Here is a 17,195-nt window from a genome sequence, read left to right as displayed (position 1 = left end):
GCATAGGAATTCGTTCATTTCCCCCCAAAAATATAGTCCAGCCCACCACATGGACCGGCCCATGGCTGAAAAAGGTTGCTGCCCCCTGTGCTATACAGTTACTCACCTTCTGATTGTAAACAAGCCCCTCTCCTCCATCTGGGCAGGGCCCTCCAGGGACACAGCGGTGACTAGATGGGCACCAATGACACATCCAGGGGCTGTCCACACATGTCCCACACCTATGGGAGAAGGGGGGGGGGGTTCAAAGGAAAAGGACCTTTAAACAGGACTGTATGTGGACAGCAAGTTCAGAAAGGGAGGTGAAACATTTTTTTTTTTAACAAACAAGCAAGATTCTAGCTTAAGGCAGCAAGAATGTGCTTTGAAGTGTCAGGTGAGATCTTCTAGGCTAGGGGAGATTCAGTGAGACTGTTTTCAACAGAGAATGGGGCATTAGATCTCTGCTTTGCCCTTGCTCAGAAACAGAATAATTTATGTGAAACAAGCAATTATATGCATGTGCTTAATTTGCATAATTCATAGGAAAGTTCCAGAATTCAGTTTTCCTTAGTGCAGAATTTCAACCTTTTAGTACAAAGAGTGAACACAGTTTTGTTTTCAACATAAAAGCTTCTTGCTAGCTAGGGCAAGTTGTACTACACCCCCTCCAACCTCCCACCCTCCCAAAAAATCTTACAGGTGCTTCTCAATATCCAACCTGCAGCCCCCTCCCCCCCCAATGCCCTCATCCCCACTCAACATTCGCTCACGGGGTGGCATCAGCAAGTTGGCTCACAGCATTACAGTCATAGAAGGAAAATCCCACAGACGCCACCACCACGTCCTGGAACATCAAGGCTAACGCCACAGTCACATGATCTGAGGAGGGAAAAAGCACAGTAAGAAACTTTCCTCGCACTTACACATAATGCAAGAGGAATGGCTACCCCCACACACCCTCTGAACAGCATCAGCATGCATGCGCACCAATGGCCTCTTGACTTTCCCCACCATTTAGGCGATTCTGGTGAAGACCCTTCAGAGATTATCTCTTGATCTAGGCCAGAAGCATTTCACGGTTGCTGGGTAACAGAGAAGCATTTTCTCAGATGGCTTTATAGTTTTGAGAATAGGCAAAGGCAACTAAAGGGAGGCCACGATGCCCGAAGCTAAAAAAAGACTCAAAGGACATGTGGCTGGGACTGCCTTCTGCTACAGTGATAAAAATATAATAGATGATCAAGTAAGTGTTCTTATCAAGGTGGCAAACCTGTGTCTGGGCTGCAGCACTTCAGTCAGCAAGTTGAGATTCCGTAGGAAAAAACCCTCCGCAGAAAAAACTAGAATGTCAGGGACTAGCACACTTGTGCCTGAGTTTTCTACGTGGAGCTTCTTTTGCTCCAACCTGTAGCCTGAAGTGGCAGATCCAGGCACAAGGTGACCACCTCATGTGAGAACTAGGCCTTGGTCTAGGCATAAGAACTAGCCCCACGTTTGCCAAAAGGTTTTCGGGGTTGTTTTAAGCATCTAAAACTTGGGGGGGGGGGTAGTTAATACCTATTGGATTGGTTTATAAGCCTCCATGGGAGTCCATGGATGGCCTAGAACAGGCATCCCCAAACTCGGCCCTCCAGCTGTTTTGGGACTACAACTCCCATCATCCCTAGCTAACAGGACCAGTGGTCAGGGATGATGGGAACTATAGTCCCAAAACCGCTGGAGGGCCGAGTTTGGGGATACCTGGCCTAGAATGTGGGGCACTGTAAATACATTCACACAAGGGGAGATGCACTTCCTCCCTACAACCCCCTGGCAAAAGGAACAGGACTGGCTTTGAAGCATGGCACTCATAGCAAAGCCTCCACATGCCTCTGGGCATGAACTCCCAGAGGTTTATTAAGGCCTTGCCATTAGAATCAACAGTTGGGCTTGATACTTTGCAAAAGCGCAGCTCCCCCACTGCCTGCTGGAAAACAGAATAGCACCAGGATATAATTCCCCACAGTAATCCTACTATGACACCTAGAGCACATGTTCAAGGTCAGTCCACATAGATTAATTACTTAAGATATTTTAGCGCACACACCCTTTTTTTTTTGCATATGAAGATCCTTTTTGTTTTTAAAAAGGAGGGATATCAAGCAATTTCTTTTTCAGTTTAACAAATGTATGTAACTTCATAATTCTACTTTAATGACTGTCAGCACTAAGCCAAAGTGGAAGCAGAAAACAATAAACAGATTGCCAACTTTTCAAGTGGGGGCTACTGCTGTGTTTTTAAGAGGAACTTGATCAGCAGACATTCAGTAAGTTTATTTACATACTTCAAAAAGCGGCACCTGCTAGTTGCTGAAGATCAAGCTGCTGTTTTACAGGCACAGAAGCAGAGATTGCTTGAAATGTTGACAACCCTAGTGATAGCTGTTCTGGAGAAATCAGGGACAAGCTACATATTGGGTCAATTTTATTTTCAAAGGAAGAATAGCCACACTGATCAAGGGCATGCTCCTTATCTGTATCGCGGTATTATTATTATTCATTAAATTTATATACCGCCCTTCATCAACCCAGAGATGCTGTCCCACTGAAAACCATCCCTCTTCTGGGGGAAATAATAGCTGTAAAGGTTACAACACAGTGGTACCTCGGGTTACAAACACCTTGGGTTACAAACATTTTGGGTTACTGACTCCGCTAACCAGGAAGGAGTACCTCGGGTTAAGAACTTTTACCTCAGGATGAGAACAGAAATTGCGCGCTGGCGTGCAGCGGCAGCGGGAGGCCCCATTAGCTAAAGTGGTACCTCAGTTTAAGAACAGACCTCCGGAATGAATTAAGTACGTAACCAGAGGTACCACTGTATTGCAAGGTTAGAAGTCAGGCATACTTTCCTGGCTCACCTTTGCCCTCTTGGGTGGGTGGCACCTGCTGGGGAACAGGTGAGAGGCAGCGAACCCAGGAGTCTTGCAGGTGTGCTTGGCTGTCTTGGCTCCCGAAGGCACAGTGGTATTGCTCTCCCTCTGCCAGTGCAGGGAGACGTGGGACCAACATGGAGACCTGGGCAGAGCAGGAGACACATCGTTTTATAGGTGTTAAGTTGTGGGTAGACATAGCAGACGACACAGCGATTTCTCCAAAGCAGCTCTTTATTTGTAAGCTGGAACAGAACTGAACAGCAAACAGCTCAGCCGGCCTGCTTTTATAGGCAGCTGGCTGTCAGCATTGTAGCAACAACAAGCCAGGGTTTCCCGCCTAAAGTAACTGATGTGGACCTGAGTGAAAACTACATACACGATACTCCTTTGGGCCAGGGTGAGAACTTCAATCCATAACAATAGGAATGTAGCTTAATTGGCTGGGCCACTTTTTGTGGCTTAATTTTTTATGGTCTTAATATTATATTTTCCTTAAGTTACTTTTAGGAGAACTGTATGGGCAGCTTTGAAAATAAAAGCAGAGCACTGATCTTAAGTAAATTAATGTTTGGTGAGCCAATGTTTGGTGATCCCTCTCAGGCACGGGGCGAGTGCGGTAGCAGCTAGGGATCAATCTTTGCCAGAACTTGATGAAGACAAGGAAAGGAATCTCTAGGCATCAATGTCAATATACATGCTATGAGCAATGTGCGTTTGAGGAAAACCTAGGTGACACTGAGATGCTTCATTCCACACACATGCTAATTAAGAGAGTAACATGTGAATAACCACCTGATCCAAATCACAATCAACCCAGGTTTCAACCTTTGACCCTCCACATTCACCTCTGTTTGTTCTTCTCGGCTCTGATTGGCTGGTGACATCTGTTCCACTCTCAAACATTGGCTCTCAGCTCCATAGCTCCAAAGCCAGTGATTGGCCATCTCATGGCGCTCACACTCCAACTTCCGGGTACACCTGCCAATCAGCCAATTATATTAGAGACAGAGAAAAAGAAGGCGTGTCTTTTAATTTGAAATAAAGCACACTCTGCTAGCTCTCATCTGTGACCCACCTACTCTGCAGAACACACCAACCACAGAAGGGGTCTTGGGCGCGCAGGCAGGAGGCACAGTCCTGGAAGTGAGGGCATTCAGAGACTGGGACCTTGGAGACCTGAGTTGGAAAAAGGCAAGTCATACATTATATACTCAAAAACCACCACCATCAGTAGAATCTAGGCTACTTTGCATCGGCCTCTACTAATTTCAGATATATTGAGAACGGAATAGTTTTAGGCCAAGGGCAAGGGGGTGGTAGAGAAAAGGTATCGATAAGGAAAAGGATGGTTAAAACAGGAGTGGAGTTTGAGGGGGCAGGAAGTTTGGCACTAAAGTTCACCCTTATTGTCTTATCCTACTACTCCAGACAACACCAATGAACTAAGCTAAATATGATACAGGAAAAGAAATATCTTGTAAGTTAAATTTTATTTCCGAGTAGCAATCAACTTTGTACCATACGATCTGAAGAGAAACCAGAGTATGTCACCATAGGTCCTAAAAGCCATTTTCGCACCTCACAATGTCTGGATAGTTTTATCCTAACTTATCTCCTACTATGTTTCTTTAACTGTGTTGTGCTCTGATCCATGCACTTTTTCTATGCCAATAAAGGAGATTGATTGTTATAAACACTGTACCATTTCATAATCTAGTAACAGGGCTTAGATTACCTCTGAGCGCATAACGAAGTTTTTTTGCACAAGGCAGCACAGCAATGCTGTAAGTTTTCAACATGAAAAGAACTTATGGGGAGTCCTATGAAAACTCAACAAAAGCAGATACAATGCAGAACTTTCCTGCATCCAAACTGACGATGACAAACAGCAGTGCTGTAGAAGTAAAAGGAAAAGGGGGTTGTGCCCCATGACTACTCACACACCTGGGAGGCCGTCATCACATACAGGTGGGCCCCACTGCCATCCAGTAGCAGGTCTGGATTGACTGGGGATCGCTGGCCAGTGGGAACGGTGCTGTAGACTTCTGCCACGGTGCCATTCAGGTAAACCTTGACCAATGAGTAAGGGCTATCAGTGCCTATTAAAAAGTTGTTTAGGAAGCACATGACAACAAGGAGGCCTCTGAGGCTAAGCACCTCTGGAAATAGTCTACATAGGTTAGCACCCTATGTAGGTCCTTGTACTTACATATTCTTCCTCCTCAAGTTCCACCGCTGACCACAGTCAGTAAAAAAGGATCCTGTTTAGGATCAACCCTGTTCACACTTTGGGGTGTCCTCCAGGTATCACTGGACTGCAACTCCCACCACTCCAACTATTAGGCAATTAGGGAATTGGGAATTCAGCAACATCTGGAGGGCCAGGGGTTCCCCAAAGCAGCATGTTATAAGCAACATGGGGTTATCACTGAAAACAGGTAAAGTCCCAGGTAGAGGCTCTGGGCTTTTTATGGCTGGAGAAGACTGGAAGGGCAGCACCATGCTGCTTATCCTATGTAGCTCTGCCTTGGGTTCTGTGTGGCTTTGCTTTTTTTCTTCTATTGGTCCCAATGCCTATCCAAAAAGTTACTTATGCAAATCTATTTATGCACAGGTAGCTCTTTTGCATTCATTGACTTTGTCTTCAAGGCTTGTTTTGCAGCCAGTACCTGCTTCTGTGTTTGTGTGTGTGTACATAACTTAGATGCCGTAGGGAAATGGTAGAAGGGCACCTTAGAAAGGAACTGGTAGGCAGAACAAAATAAAAATCCAGCTGATTCCCTTGTCCTGTCCCATGGTAACAAAACCTACAAACTAAATAAAAGTTTGCTTCCCTTTAATGGCACCCCAACATCTAATGCCTGAGGCAGCTGCCTCACCCCAGCTTAGTGGGAAGACCAGCCCTTCTGGCAGCATGAGAAAGACAAAAAGCTCCACCACCACCCAGAAAGAAAGGAAGGAAGGAAGAAAGAAAGAAAACATGTTGTCTCTGCCTGCAGGCTTTTAAAGAGAAAGGTAAAAGTGATACCTAGAATCCAGAAAAAGAGGGAGCACTTGCTGGATAACATCTGATAACCAACAAAAGAACATTTAAAGGCTGTAATCTTAAATACACTTACCTAGGAATAATGCCCATTGAACACAGTTGACTTACCGTATTTTTCGCTCTATAGGACGCACTTTTTTCCCTTCAAAAATGAAGGGAAAATGTGTGTGCGTCCTATGGAGCGAAGACGCCATAGCCCCGCGACCCTCTCCCGGCTGGAGAGGTGACGGGCGGCTATGGCAAGAGCCTCAATAGCCGCCCGTCACCTCTCCAGCCGGGAGATGGTCGTGGGGGGCTGCTTTAGCCCCGCGCACGCTCTCCCGGCTGGAGAGGTGACGGGCGGCTATGGCAAGAGCCTCAATAGCCGCCCATCACCTCTCCAGCCGGGAGAGGGTCGCGGGGGGCTGCTTTAGCCCTGCGCGCGCTCTCCCGGCTGGAGAGGTGACGGGCGGCTATGGCAGGAGCTTCTATAGCCGCCCGTCACCTCTCCAGCCAGGAGAGGGTCGCGGGGGGCTGCTTTAGCCCCGCGCGCGCTCTCCCGGCTGGAGAGGTGACGGGCGGCTATGGCAGGAGCTTCTATAGCCGCCCGTCACCTCTCCAGCCGGGAGAGCGCGCGCGGACACCCCGCGACCCTCTCCCGGCTGGAGAGGTGACGGGCGGCTATTGAGGCTCTTGCCATAGCTGCCCGTCACCTCTCCAGCCGGGAGAGGGTCGCAGGGCTGCTGGAGAGGTGATGGGCGGCTATAGAAGCTCCTGCCATAGCCGCCCGTCACCTCTCCAGCCGGGAGAGGGTCGTGGGGGGCTGCTTTAGCCCCGCGCACGCTCTCCCGGCTGGAGAGGTGACGGGCGGCTATGGCAGGAGCTTCTATAGCCGCCCGTCACCTCTCCAGCCAGGAGAGGGTCGCGGGGGGCTGCTTTAGCCCTGCGCGCGCTCTCCCGGCTGGAGAGGTGACGGGCGGCTATGGCAGGAGCTTCTATAGCCGCCCGTCACCTCTCCAGCCGGGAGAGCGCGCGCGGGCACCCCGCGACCCTCTCCCGGCTGGAGAGGTGACGGGCGGCTATTGAGGCTCCTGCCATAGCCGCCCGTCACCTCTCCAGCCGGGAGAGCGCGCGCGGGGCTGCTGGAGAGGTGACTGGCGGCTATAGAAGCTCCTGCCATAGCCGCCCGTCACCTCTCCAGCCGGGAGAGCGCGCGTGGGGCTGCTGGAGAGGTGACTGGCGGCTATAGAAGCTCCTGCCATAGCCGCCCGTCACCTCTCCAGCCGGGAGAGCGCGCGTGGGGCTGCTGGAGAGGTGACGGGCGGCTATAGAAGCTCCTGCCATAGCCGCCCGTCACCTCTCCAGCCGGGAGAGCGCGCGTGGGGCTGCTGGAGAGGTGACGGGCGGCTATAGAAGCTCCTGCCATAGCCGCCCGTCACCTCTCCAGCCGGGAGAGGGTCGCGGGGGGCTGCTTTAGCCCCGCGCGCGCTCTCCCGGCTGGAGAGGTGACGGGCGGCTATGGCAAGAGCCTCAATAGCCGCCCATCACCTCTCCAGCCAGGAGAGGGTCGCAGGGGGCTGCTTTAGCCCCGCGCGCGCTCTCCCGGCTGGAGAGGTGACAGGCGGCTATGGCAGGAGCCTCTCTGCTGCGCCTTTCCGCTGCTCCCTGACCTGCTCTTTGGGGCTGGTGGTGGGCTTCCCCCCGCCAGCCCCAAAGAGCAGGTCGAAATGAACCTGAAGCCTGGAGAGCGAGAGGGGTCAGTGCACACCGCCCCCTCTCGCTCTCCAGGCTTCCAAGGTAGCCGCCTGAACGCACCTTAAACGGCACCTTGTTTTAGAGCGGGAAAACAAGAGGGGGAAAGTTCTCCCCCTCTCTGCGCAGCGCCTCCTGCCACTTCGCTGAAGGGGCGCTGGGCAGAGAGGGGGAGAAATTTTTTTTCTTGTTCTCCCCCCTCTAAAACAAAGTGCGTCCTATTGTCCGGTGCGTCCTATGGTGCGAAAAATACGGTACTTCTGGGTAAACATGCATAGGATTGACCACTAAACAAATACTAGATAGGAACACCATGGAAAAGTCATTTATTTATTTAAAGCACTTTTCACTCTTCAGCTGAAAAGGCTCCCAGAGTTGTTTACATAAGACTGCTAACAAAAGAGACCCTGCCCTCTGACTCACAATCTAAGAGACACGACACAAAAGAAAAGGGGAGGAGGAGGGAGGAGGAAAAAGCATATCCAGGCACTAGTTCTTTGCAAATTTCTACAAAATCAGAAATTATTATCCATCTTTTGAGTGGAAACTCATTTCCACTGGAAGTGGCTTTCTAAGTCCTTCAGTCCGGGATCCTTTTAACTGGTGACAGCAAGGACTGAACCCAGGAACTTAAGCATACAAGTGATTTCTATGCATTCATCCCTGGGTTCAGCTCTACTATGGAGCTACAGCCCTTCACACATTCTCTGTTTTCATCTGGCTGCAGCCTTGCTATGGTGTAGGAATGGGGAACCTGTGTGGCCCTCCAGATGTTGTTGTCCAACCCCATCACTCAGCCAGTGTGACTCTTGATCAGGGATTATGGAACTTGCATTAGTACAGCAACAATCTGAAGGAACACAGGTTCCCCAATTCTGAAGTTAGTCTGACAAATTTAGATTTGCCTGCTGCCGAGTTATAGGGCTAATCTTCCAAGATTCTGATCTACAGACACTGCAAGATACAGGGGACAAGCCTATGGTGGCCATAAATACAGACTGAAGCTGCATTGGTAGGCGAATGTTGGCTATTACTCAGCTCTGGATGCCCACACACATTCCTGACCATAGATTTCCAGGTTGTTAAGCATGGTAGGTGTTTCCCTTTGATTGCAAAAGAATGCTAAAAAGGTGTGTAGCAAGAGATACAATTGCGGAGTAATGGCTTATTTCACAGAGGATGCAATAGTTTCTGAAAGCACTGATACTCCCTGTTAATGCAGTTCTTTGAAGGAAGTGTCCTTCTGGGGTGTAAAATGGTGAATGTTGATTACTACCTTCTCCTCCCACTCAGCTTCCAAGTGATAGTAATCTTACCCGAAGAGGGTGTTTTTTGCAGAAGGCAAACAGATTAGCAGAGATGTGGGCCATGGTTACGCAAGACGGCCATTGTGTAGAAAACTACGCAGGCAAGAGCTCAGGAATGCCTACGGAGCCACAAATGTAGGCACCCCAAGTCAAGTCATATCCAGTATTGATATTTTAAAGACTAACATACCAAGAGATCCCAACAAAATTATGGTTTTTAAAATAAATACCATGTGGGACATTAATCTTTATGTGACAGCTAACTAAACACAGTGTGGTGGCTACAAAGTTAGACTCTGGGCTCCAGTTTCCAATGAAGATCATGGTGTCCCTTCAGGTCAGCCTTTCTCCACCTAACTGACTTCACAGGGACGTTATGGGATACAGTGGTACCTCGGGTTACATACACTTCAGGTTACAGACTCCGCTAATCCAGAAATAGTACCTCGGGTTAAGTACTTTGCTTCAGGATGAGAACAGAAATCATGCTCCGGCGGCACGGCAGCAGCGGGAGGCCCCATTAGCTAAATTGGTGCTTCAGGTTTAGAACAGTTTCAGGTTAAGAATGGACCTCCAGAACTAATTAAGTACTTAACCCGAAGTACCACTGTAGCTCCTTGGAGGGCAGGTGGGATAAAAATGCAATAAAATAATTTTAAGACACTTTAGAGTAATTTAGCAAAATGAAGGGTGACTTGGGTTAGATTCCACACAAGCCTGATTGAGGCTACAGCAGAATTATGCATATTCTTGTACTAAAAAGATAAAATAACCTCCAAGCTTGGCACTAAGAAACATTCGTCAGGTACTGGAATAAATCTTTACTGTATTATTATTTCTTTACTTTGCAAAACCTGCCCTACTCCTTTCATTTATGGAGAATAATGTATTTATTTAAATAAAAGGATTTCTATACTACTCTCTCACAAAACATCAGCAACATACAAAATACAATACAATCGTTGACTGGCTACTCAAGATAGATTTTAAACAATTGCATTGGCCTGTTGGCATAAAACAATAATGTTTATGGTGATAATTATAGACAGAAGGCACTGTAGAATAATGAAGGTTAAGAGAAAAAAGCCAGGCCCCAAACACAAAAACAGAACTATAAAGAAAGGAACACCAAAGAAGACTGAGAAGAGGCAGAGATCAGAGGTTAAAGATGGGTTGCATTTAAGCAATAGCTGGTAGCACTGGTGACAAGGAGCTGTATGCAGATGAGCACATGGAATGCTATGCAGCTGAGTGAGCAGGCTGGCAGAGGAGGGGATGGAGCGCTCCTTCTCTCCTCTGCACACAGCACAGAAGTAAAGGGGGCTGCCCTTCCCAGAACACCAAGCCTGGAAATGCAGCAAGCTGCTGGAGAGAACAGAGTTCTCCATCCCTCATCTGCCAGCCGCTCGGCAGGCTAGTAATTTTTATGGGCTTATTTGCAAGGCTGGATTAAAGGCTCAGCAGAGGAGATCAGTTTTCAGACACTTGCAAGGAGGGGGGCACAGGGAGTTCCAGAAAAAAAGGGGCGGGAAAAAGGGAGAAAAGGACACCAGCATGAAGTAAAAACAAGTAGCCCAGATCTGTAGAGCAAAGACAATTAAGGGGCAAATAAGGAGAGGGAAAGTAGATAAGAAAGAGCCAAGCTTTTTTAAAAAAGAAAAAACTGAATGCCACATTCAAACTGATCCATTGAGGAAACAGAAGCCGGTGAAGAGGGGGATGTAAAAAAGGAGAAACAAGGGCAAAACAGATAATGAGAAGGAGTGAGGGGTGGGGAGAAGAATGGACGCCAGAACTGAGAATAAGGGGAAGGAAGGGGGGAGAGAGAGGATGAAACCAGAAAAAAGGCAAAACAGAGAGATGAGGATTAGTCATCAAGCCAAGAAAATGTAAGAGAATAGACAAATGTGGTTGTTGTGGGCAGAGGGAGAGAAAACAAAGGGCAGCACTATTAAGAAGCATGAGTCCAGACTGTGGAGAAACTTGGGTAGCCATCCAAACGCTCTGCCTGCCAGAAACCTCTTTCTGCCCTCAAGTGGGAGAGATCTTGTCTGGGAGGGTCTTGGCTGACATCATGCTACCCTGGACAGCCAGTGCGGTGTAGTGAGTGATGGGGAGACCTGGGTTCAAATTCCCTGTCAGCTATGACGTTCACTGGGTAACCTTGGGTCTGTTACTATGGTCTCTCAGCTAACTGTACCCCATTGGTTCATTGCAACGAAAAAACAGGAGATCCTTGAAGGAAGGGGAAATGAAGAAGAAGAAGAAGAAGAAGAAGAAGAAGAAAGAAGAAGAAGATTTAGTAAATTTGTACACCGCCCTTCATTCAAAGATCCCAGGGTTGTTCACAACAGAAAAAGACACCGGACACATTCTTAGGGTCCCTTGAGATATTTGGTGGGTCTATTCCACAACATGCAGAACAGTGCATTAGTGACGGATCGTGTGCAGGTAACAAGCACTGTACTCTGCTTTCACTTACATGATTTCAGCTTCGCGCAGGGAGAGGAAAAGTAAGTAAATAAATGGAGAGCAGAGTAAGCCCACCATTCCCCGCCCTCCATGTATTTATTTTTCCCCAACCCAGGCACCCAGCAGGTTTTCCTTGCTTACCAGACTTTGGGAAGGCAGTGTGAGGGCCCTGGCAGCAGCCTAGATTCCCCTCAAGGCTCCTACCCAAAGCCTGATAACCAAGACTTCCAAGAAGGTCATGGGAAGGCGCTGGTAACTGCCCTTCCCAGAGCCCAGGAAGCAGCCCTCCACCCTGCAGGGGGACAATGGCTCCTTGGCTTCCTGAAATTTTATATTTACACATGGACCCCAGAACCTGACCCTCGCATAAGATAAAGATACCTGTACTGGACCATCCACATACCATCCTGCTTTATTAGTTTTTCAGTCAAACCTCCTCAGTATTATCACATTATTGCCACCTAGAAAGGCAGTCTTACACTGCAGCACAATTACATTGGGAGAAAACCTCTGAAACATTTGTGGGATGAGTTACAGGATTTCAGCAGGAAACTGAAACTTTTACCAGCGTAAACAATATTGACAGCAGGATCATGTATAATTGCCCCAATAGCAGCACAAGCACAAACTAACATGAATGCACTACAAAAAGGATGCCTGGAAGAGCCTTTAGTGCAGAGCTTTCCAAACTGTGTGTTGCGACACATTAGTGTGGCGGCTGCAGTGTGTAAGGGTGTCACAAAAACGTTCCCACACTCCACCCAGGGCTGGAAAAGGGTTAGTTTAACCTCCGGTTTTCTAGTAAAACTGTATTACTGTGTCGTGAAATGATGCATGTCTAAAAAGTGTGTCACTGACATGAAAAGTTTGGAAAGTTCTGCTTTAGCGTCTGAGAACCATGGAACAACTGTAGCAACAATCCCCTGCCACTACCATCTCCTGCAGCTCAAGCTTCCGAGAGGGATGCTGATGAGAAAGTTTCTCATCAAAGTATTTGCAGTGGCTCCAACAAAAGAAGAAAAAAGTGAAAAGAGTGGGGAGGAGAACCTGTGCCCCCCCCCGCCCATTGTTGCTGGACAGCCTTCCAATGGTCCAGGATGATGGGAGTTGTAACGCAGCAATATCTGTAGGGCCCAAGGTTCCCTACTCCCAAGTTAAAGCACAAAAGCACTACCCAGAGTAAATAAAAAAGGAAAAAACTACAGCACAACCCCTGAGCTTCAAGCAATTAATTTTAACAAAATTATAAAACACAATCACAAATAGCAACAAGACAATCAGAGAGGCTGAAACCCAACAAAAGGCAGAGATAGTCACCTCTGCTTTTCATCTTCTGAGCTAACAGGTGAAAGAGAAAGGGATAAAGAGAAGAGGGCCCAGCAGCCAAGAGCCTTGGGGATCTCTTCTGGAAAGAAGGCAACCTGCCCTGTATCCGTGCTTGGTAGTCAAGCAGAGTGCCTGGGGCAGATGTCCTGGGAGCCTACATAGCAGGTAGCAGAGAGTAGGAGAGGGTCTCTACTCAAAGACAGAGACCACCCTTGCACATATCCCTTTCCCTCCCACACACTTCAACCCTAAACTACTCCAGAAAAACTTATATGGGAGAACAAAGGGGTGACAGAGGAGCGAGAACTTCATCCATACTACATGGGACCATGAAATAGCATGAATGAAAGCTGAAGGAACAAATGGGACAGCACCCACTACCCCTTGGCATCATCCTCACCCCAAACTGGCAGCAGGCTGCTCATGCGTAGGACCCTCATGTTCCTGGAGAATATGCCCAGCAATAGCGAAAGTTGTGTGGGTGCTACGCCCCAGACCAGCTAGGACAGGGTGGTGGAGAGTAGCCAATGGCTGACTCATTACTGGGGAAATGGATATGGCGAACATGCACGATCTGTGCCCTGTTCTTGGGCTTGCACACACACACCCCGGACCCTTGGTACGACAAGAATGACTGCTCCTTTGCTGCTTAGCACACAGGCCAATGCTCTTCTCCCAGCCATGAGTTTTCACAGGACCCAACCTTTGTACAAAAAAAGAACAGTCTGAAACCACTCCACAGGGCAGGGCAGGGAGGGCAAAGCATGACTGACAGGATTCTGGAAATCCTACTCGGCGCCAGGCTGGCTTTGGAGACCTTCACCAGATAAATTTGTAACGATGCGGATGGCTACTTCCACAGCTGGAACACATGATGCTGCTGCCTTATTTACTGGTCCATCTAGCAGTGGCTATTCTAACGGTCAGGACCTCAGTCAGAAGACTTTCCTAGCATTTGCCACCCAAGTGCGACAGAGGATTGAGCCCCCAAAATGCAAGGAGGTCTGCCCCTAAGATACAGGTCTGCTCCAGCCTAGAAACCTGCTTTAACAAATGAAAGTTGAGGTTTTCAGGATACTCAATTCTGCCAAAGTCTGTCCCTGGGCAGTCCAAAGTTATGCACGCCAGCCTAAACCTGAATAAACTGCAGTGCAAGGCTGCAGCTGTTGAGGAACTACGCGGGAAAACTAACCCATGTTACTGATGCAGTTTCTCACCTGGACAGAAAACACTAACACACTGGGCACCACTGATTCTAGCTCGAAGGCACATGTGTGTGTGTTTTGGGATATGCGGAGAGGTTCTACTAGAGAGGAAGAGAATAGGAACCTTGGACTACAAGCATCAATTGGTATGAATAGTGGATCAATCACTGCGCCCTAGGCCCTTATAGTGAGCAAAATTAGTAACCACAGTTAATTAATTAGTTAAATCAGCAATATTAGAACAGTGGGGCTGAGAGTAAAGCATGCTCATGTTTTTAGGTTAGGCTGGTCCTGGACTGTTACTGAAAGGGTTTGTCCTCACTTCCTCTTCAGTGTTCAATCAGAACAAACAGCAATCTGGGTTTCCTCCAGAATCCGGATTGACATTTGTTCTGATTTAGAGCTAACAGTGGGTTTTCCCTGAGAAAAGAGGGAGGAATAAATGGCTGCCTTTGTTTACTAAAGTGTAATGTTCTGTCTAACATTTCCTTCATTATCCCACCGCCCCCCCCCCCCAATATGCTTATACTGGTTCTTTTTTTTAGCCTAAAAACTTAGGTTGAAATCAGACAATTGGTTAAAAGGCAAATCAATCAACTAAACATTATTTAGTAAGTGGCCAGTCCAAAGGGGAAACCGCATGACAGAATACAGTATGGCAAAGCCATAGACAGCAAAAACTCTAAAAGGCCAACAAGCCTTCTTAAGTCTCCAGATTCTTCTAGACTCAGTACCAGGAATCAAGAGCAATTTTTCCAGAGCTGAAAGAGTTGCAGTAAATACTTTATGCCATGAAAGGATCTCCTATCACTTTCCTTCTTAGTGAGAGGAGAATTTTTATGGGGCTTCCTGCTCTGTGACGCATTTGGAGAAACTGCTTATTATACACTTAGATTAATTTTTAAAAATCCTCCACTCTTAGCTCTTCCTTGTCATATGGCAAAAGAGAAGCAGCAATCATCCCAATGCAAGAAAATTTACAATATGCTTCCAGCATAAGCAACACAACAGCCTCCACTCTGTACAGTGTAGTAGGTCTCAGGTTTAGACTAAGAGGGAGGGAGGGACAGCCTGCTTGGAAGCAGGTGCTGGCGCTGCACACATGAAACATGCAATTTTAAACGGCTTGAAACATGCAATTAAAAATCAAAATCAAACCCAGTCCTACCCCTACAGGCAGGATGTGCCAAATCAGCCCTCTCTGTAGAATATTCTTTTGGTCTTTAATTTGTGGGAAAATGGAATCTCAGACTCGGGAGGAGAAGGAAATATGCCAGACACACCTTGCATTTTTTAAAAGCTAAATTTCTGCTCCGGGGTGAACTAATTCTGCACTCCAAACAGCTATACTCCATAATCTGAAAGGAATTACAAAACTTAAACCGATCTGCATGTGCTTCATTTGCCTGCACAGGTTTACAATTTGCTTCTATTACTCATGGGAAAGAGCAGTGACCAATCCTTACACTAGTTTTGTCTCCTCTCTGGTTTCAGAAGCATCACTAGGCATCAACCACCTACTTAAACAATTATTTCTGCACCAATATAGCTAGAGACTTGCTCTGAAGGGAGGGAGAGAGGAGGAGATTCTCAGGATGTTGAATTAGTGACCAATACCAAATTTTGCGGCTTGCAAACAGCATGAGCGGTTCCACTTTTTATCTCACACATGTAGCAGGCATCTCCCAAGCCTATGCAAATAAATTGTACTGTGGGATTAAGACACACAGATGCTAACTTATTCAGAGTCTCAAACTCGGAGCGCTTTGGAGGAAAAGAGGTCCAGACCTTGAAGAAATTATACCAAGCTCTGCACACATGTGGATCAGAGGCATAATTAGAGGTCTGAAAACTCCAAACTGCAGAAATGTATCTACTTCTGGTATGGAGTTGCCTTCCCTCTGTACCTCTCCCTTCTAGGATATTGAAGAAGTTAAAGCAAGATCAAAAGGCACACGCAGTTTGGGGTCTAATTCTTGATTCGCTTACAGACTTAGGGACATAGGTCAGTAGGATAGCAACTGCTTTGCATGCAGAGTCCCAGGTTAAATCCTCAGCATCTCCAGCTGGGGCTGGGAGACCACCTTGCCTGAACTCCTCAAGATCAAGGCCAGTCAATGTAGAGAACATGGATCCAGACAGACCAAGTTGCCTACACTGAAGTGAGTAAGCAATAAGTCAAATATGAATGAAAACATGTGAACACAAGCACACGAGTTCTCTTTTTAATTTTCCTTGAAGAACAGCTTTGGGAAGCAGTGATTTGGAGCACAGAAGCAGCTGCAGGTACTCTTGCTCCCCTCTGCTGCTGCTGCTGCTGCTTCTCCACTCCAAATCATCCTACGGATCCTGCCACACACAGGATGAACCCAAAATAAAAACGAAACCACCTATGCAGAAATATGGGCTAAATAAATTTAAACAAATATATAAGGGGGGAGGAGGAAAACAGTAACACAAACACCCATTTAGCAGGTGCACACCTGGGTGGAAGCTATCAGCAGCACAGCAGGAATACAGCAGACAGCTCAGATTATTGTCACTGCGTCGCCCGTTACCTTATGCAGCTGCCCAACACCATCTCCAAGGAAGGCGATGGTATGACCTGCTTCTATCATGGCCGCCACGGCTGTCAGTCTTGGCATGGTGGTTAGAAGAGCCTCGGCCACCAGTGGCTTCCGGCTAGCAATGGGACTAGGTGTGTGCTCATCCCCACAAGGGTAAGACTCTGGCGACTCCTGGAAATCAACAGAAAGGTTGGAATGCAGCCACCTCTGGGTTAGGGAAGCCTTTCTACTGCCTCCTGCCTCTTCCCCCATGGAAAGAAGGCAATCACTTCCATCCTCTCTCTCACCTTAGGCAAATAATTGCAGCGGGAGGTCACCCCATATTCAATGGCGGCCTCCTGCTCATTTGTGGCACCAATTCCAGCCGAAGTGTAACACAGCCGCCGTGTCTGCTCCATGGCTGCGTTCACTTCGCCCAAGCTGTAGGAGCACAAAGCTGTCTGCGCTGTCGGGGAGGAAGTGGAGCCCTGCCCAGCGGCTGAAACGACAAAGAGGGTTGCCTCGTCCCCAGGGAAGCCGGATGCCAAGTGCCCAGCCTGAGCCAGATTGTAAACCTGCCCTTTTGCGTCCCGGCACTCGAGGGGCAGCTCGACGTAGGAGTAGAGGTTAGTGTCGTCCACGCAGCTCCGCGATAGGTAGGGGCG

General features: G+C 47.8%; 1 protein-coding gene across 1 annotated transcript in view; it reads right to left on the bottom strand.

Moving 5' to 3' along the window:
* Window positions 1-17,192, bottom strand: part of PLXNB3 (plexin B3) — a gene marked incomplete at its 5' end in the record, with an annotated part of 46,039 nt that extends 28,847 nt beyond the window's left edge. The window contains 8 exons of the mRNA XM_080988540.1: window positions 107-221; window positions 753-861; window positions 2,883-3,039; window positions 3,743-3,875; window positions 3,973-4,073; window positions 4,842-4,967; window positions 16,543-16,722; window positions 16,839-17,192. Coding sequence (XP_080844666.1) covers window positions 107-221; window positions 753-861; window positions 2,883-3,039; window positions 3,743-3,875; window positions 3,973-4,073; window positions 4,842-4,967; window positions 16,543-16,722; window positions 16,839-17,192 — 1,275 coding nt within the window. The remainder of the gene's footprint in view (window positions 1-106; window positions 222-752; window positions 862-2,882; window positions 3,040-3,742; window positions 3,876-3,972; window positions 4,074-4,841; window positions 4,968-16,542; window positions 16,723-16,838) is intronic.
* Window positions 17,193-17,195: the final 3 nt, after the last annotated feature.

This window comes from Podarcis pityusensis (assembly GCF_964106645.2).
Source record: "Podarcis pityusensis genome assembly, chromosome: 17".
Classification (NCBI taxonomy): Eukaryota; Metazoa; Chordata; class Lepidosauria; order Squamata; family Lacertidae; genus Podarcis; species Podarcis pityusensis.
Note: the sequence above shows the minus strand (reverse complement) of the source record. Positions and strands in the feature narration are given on the sequence as shown.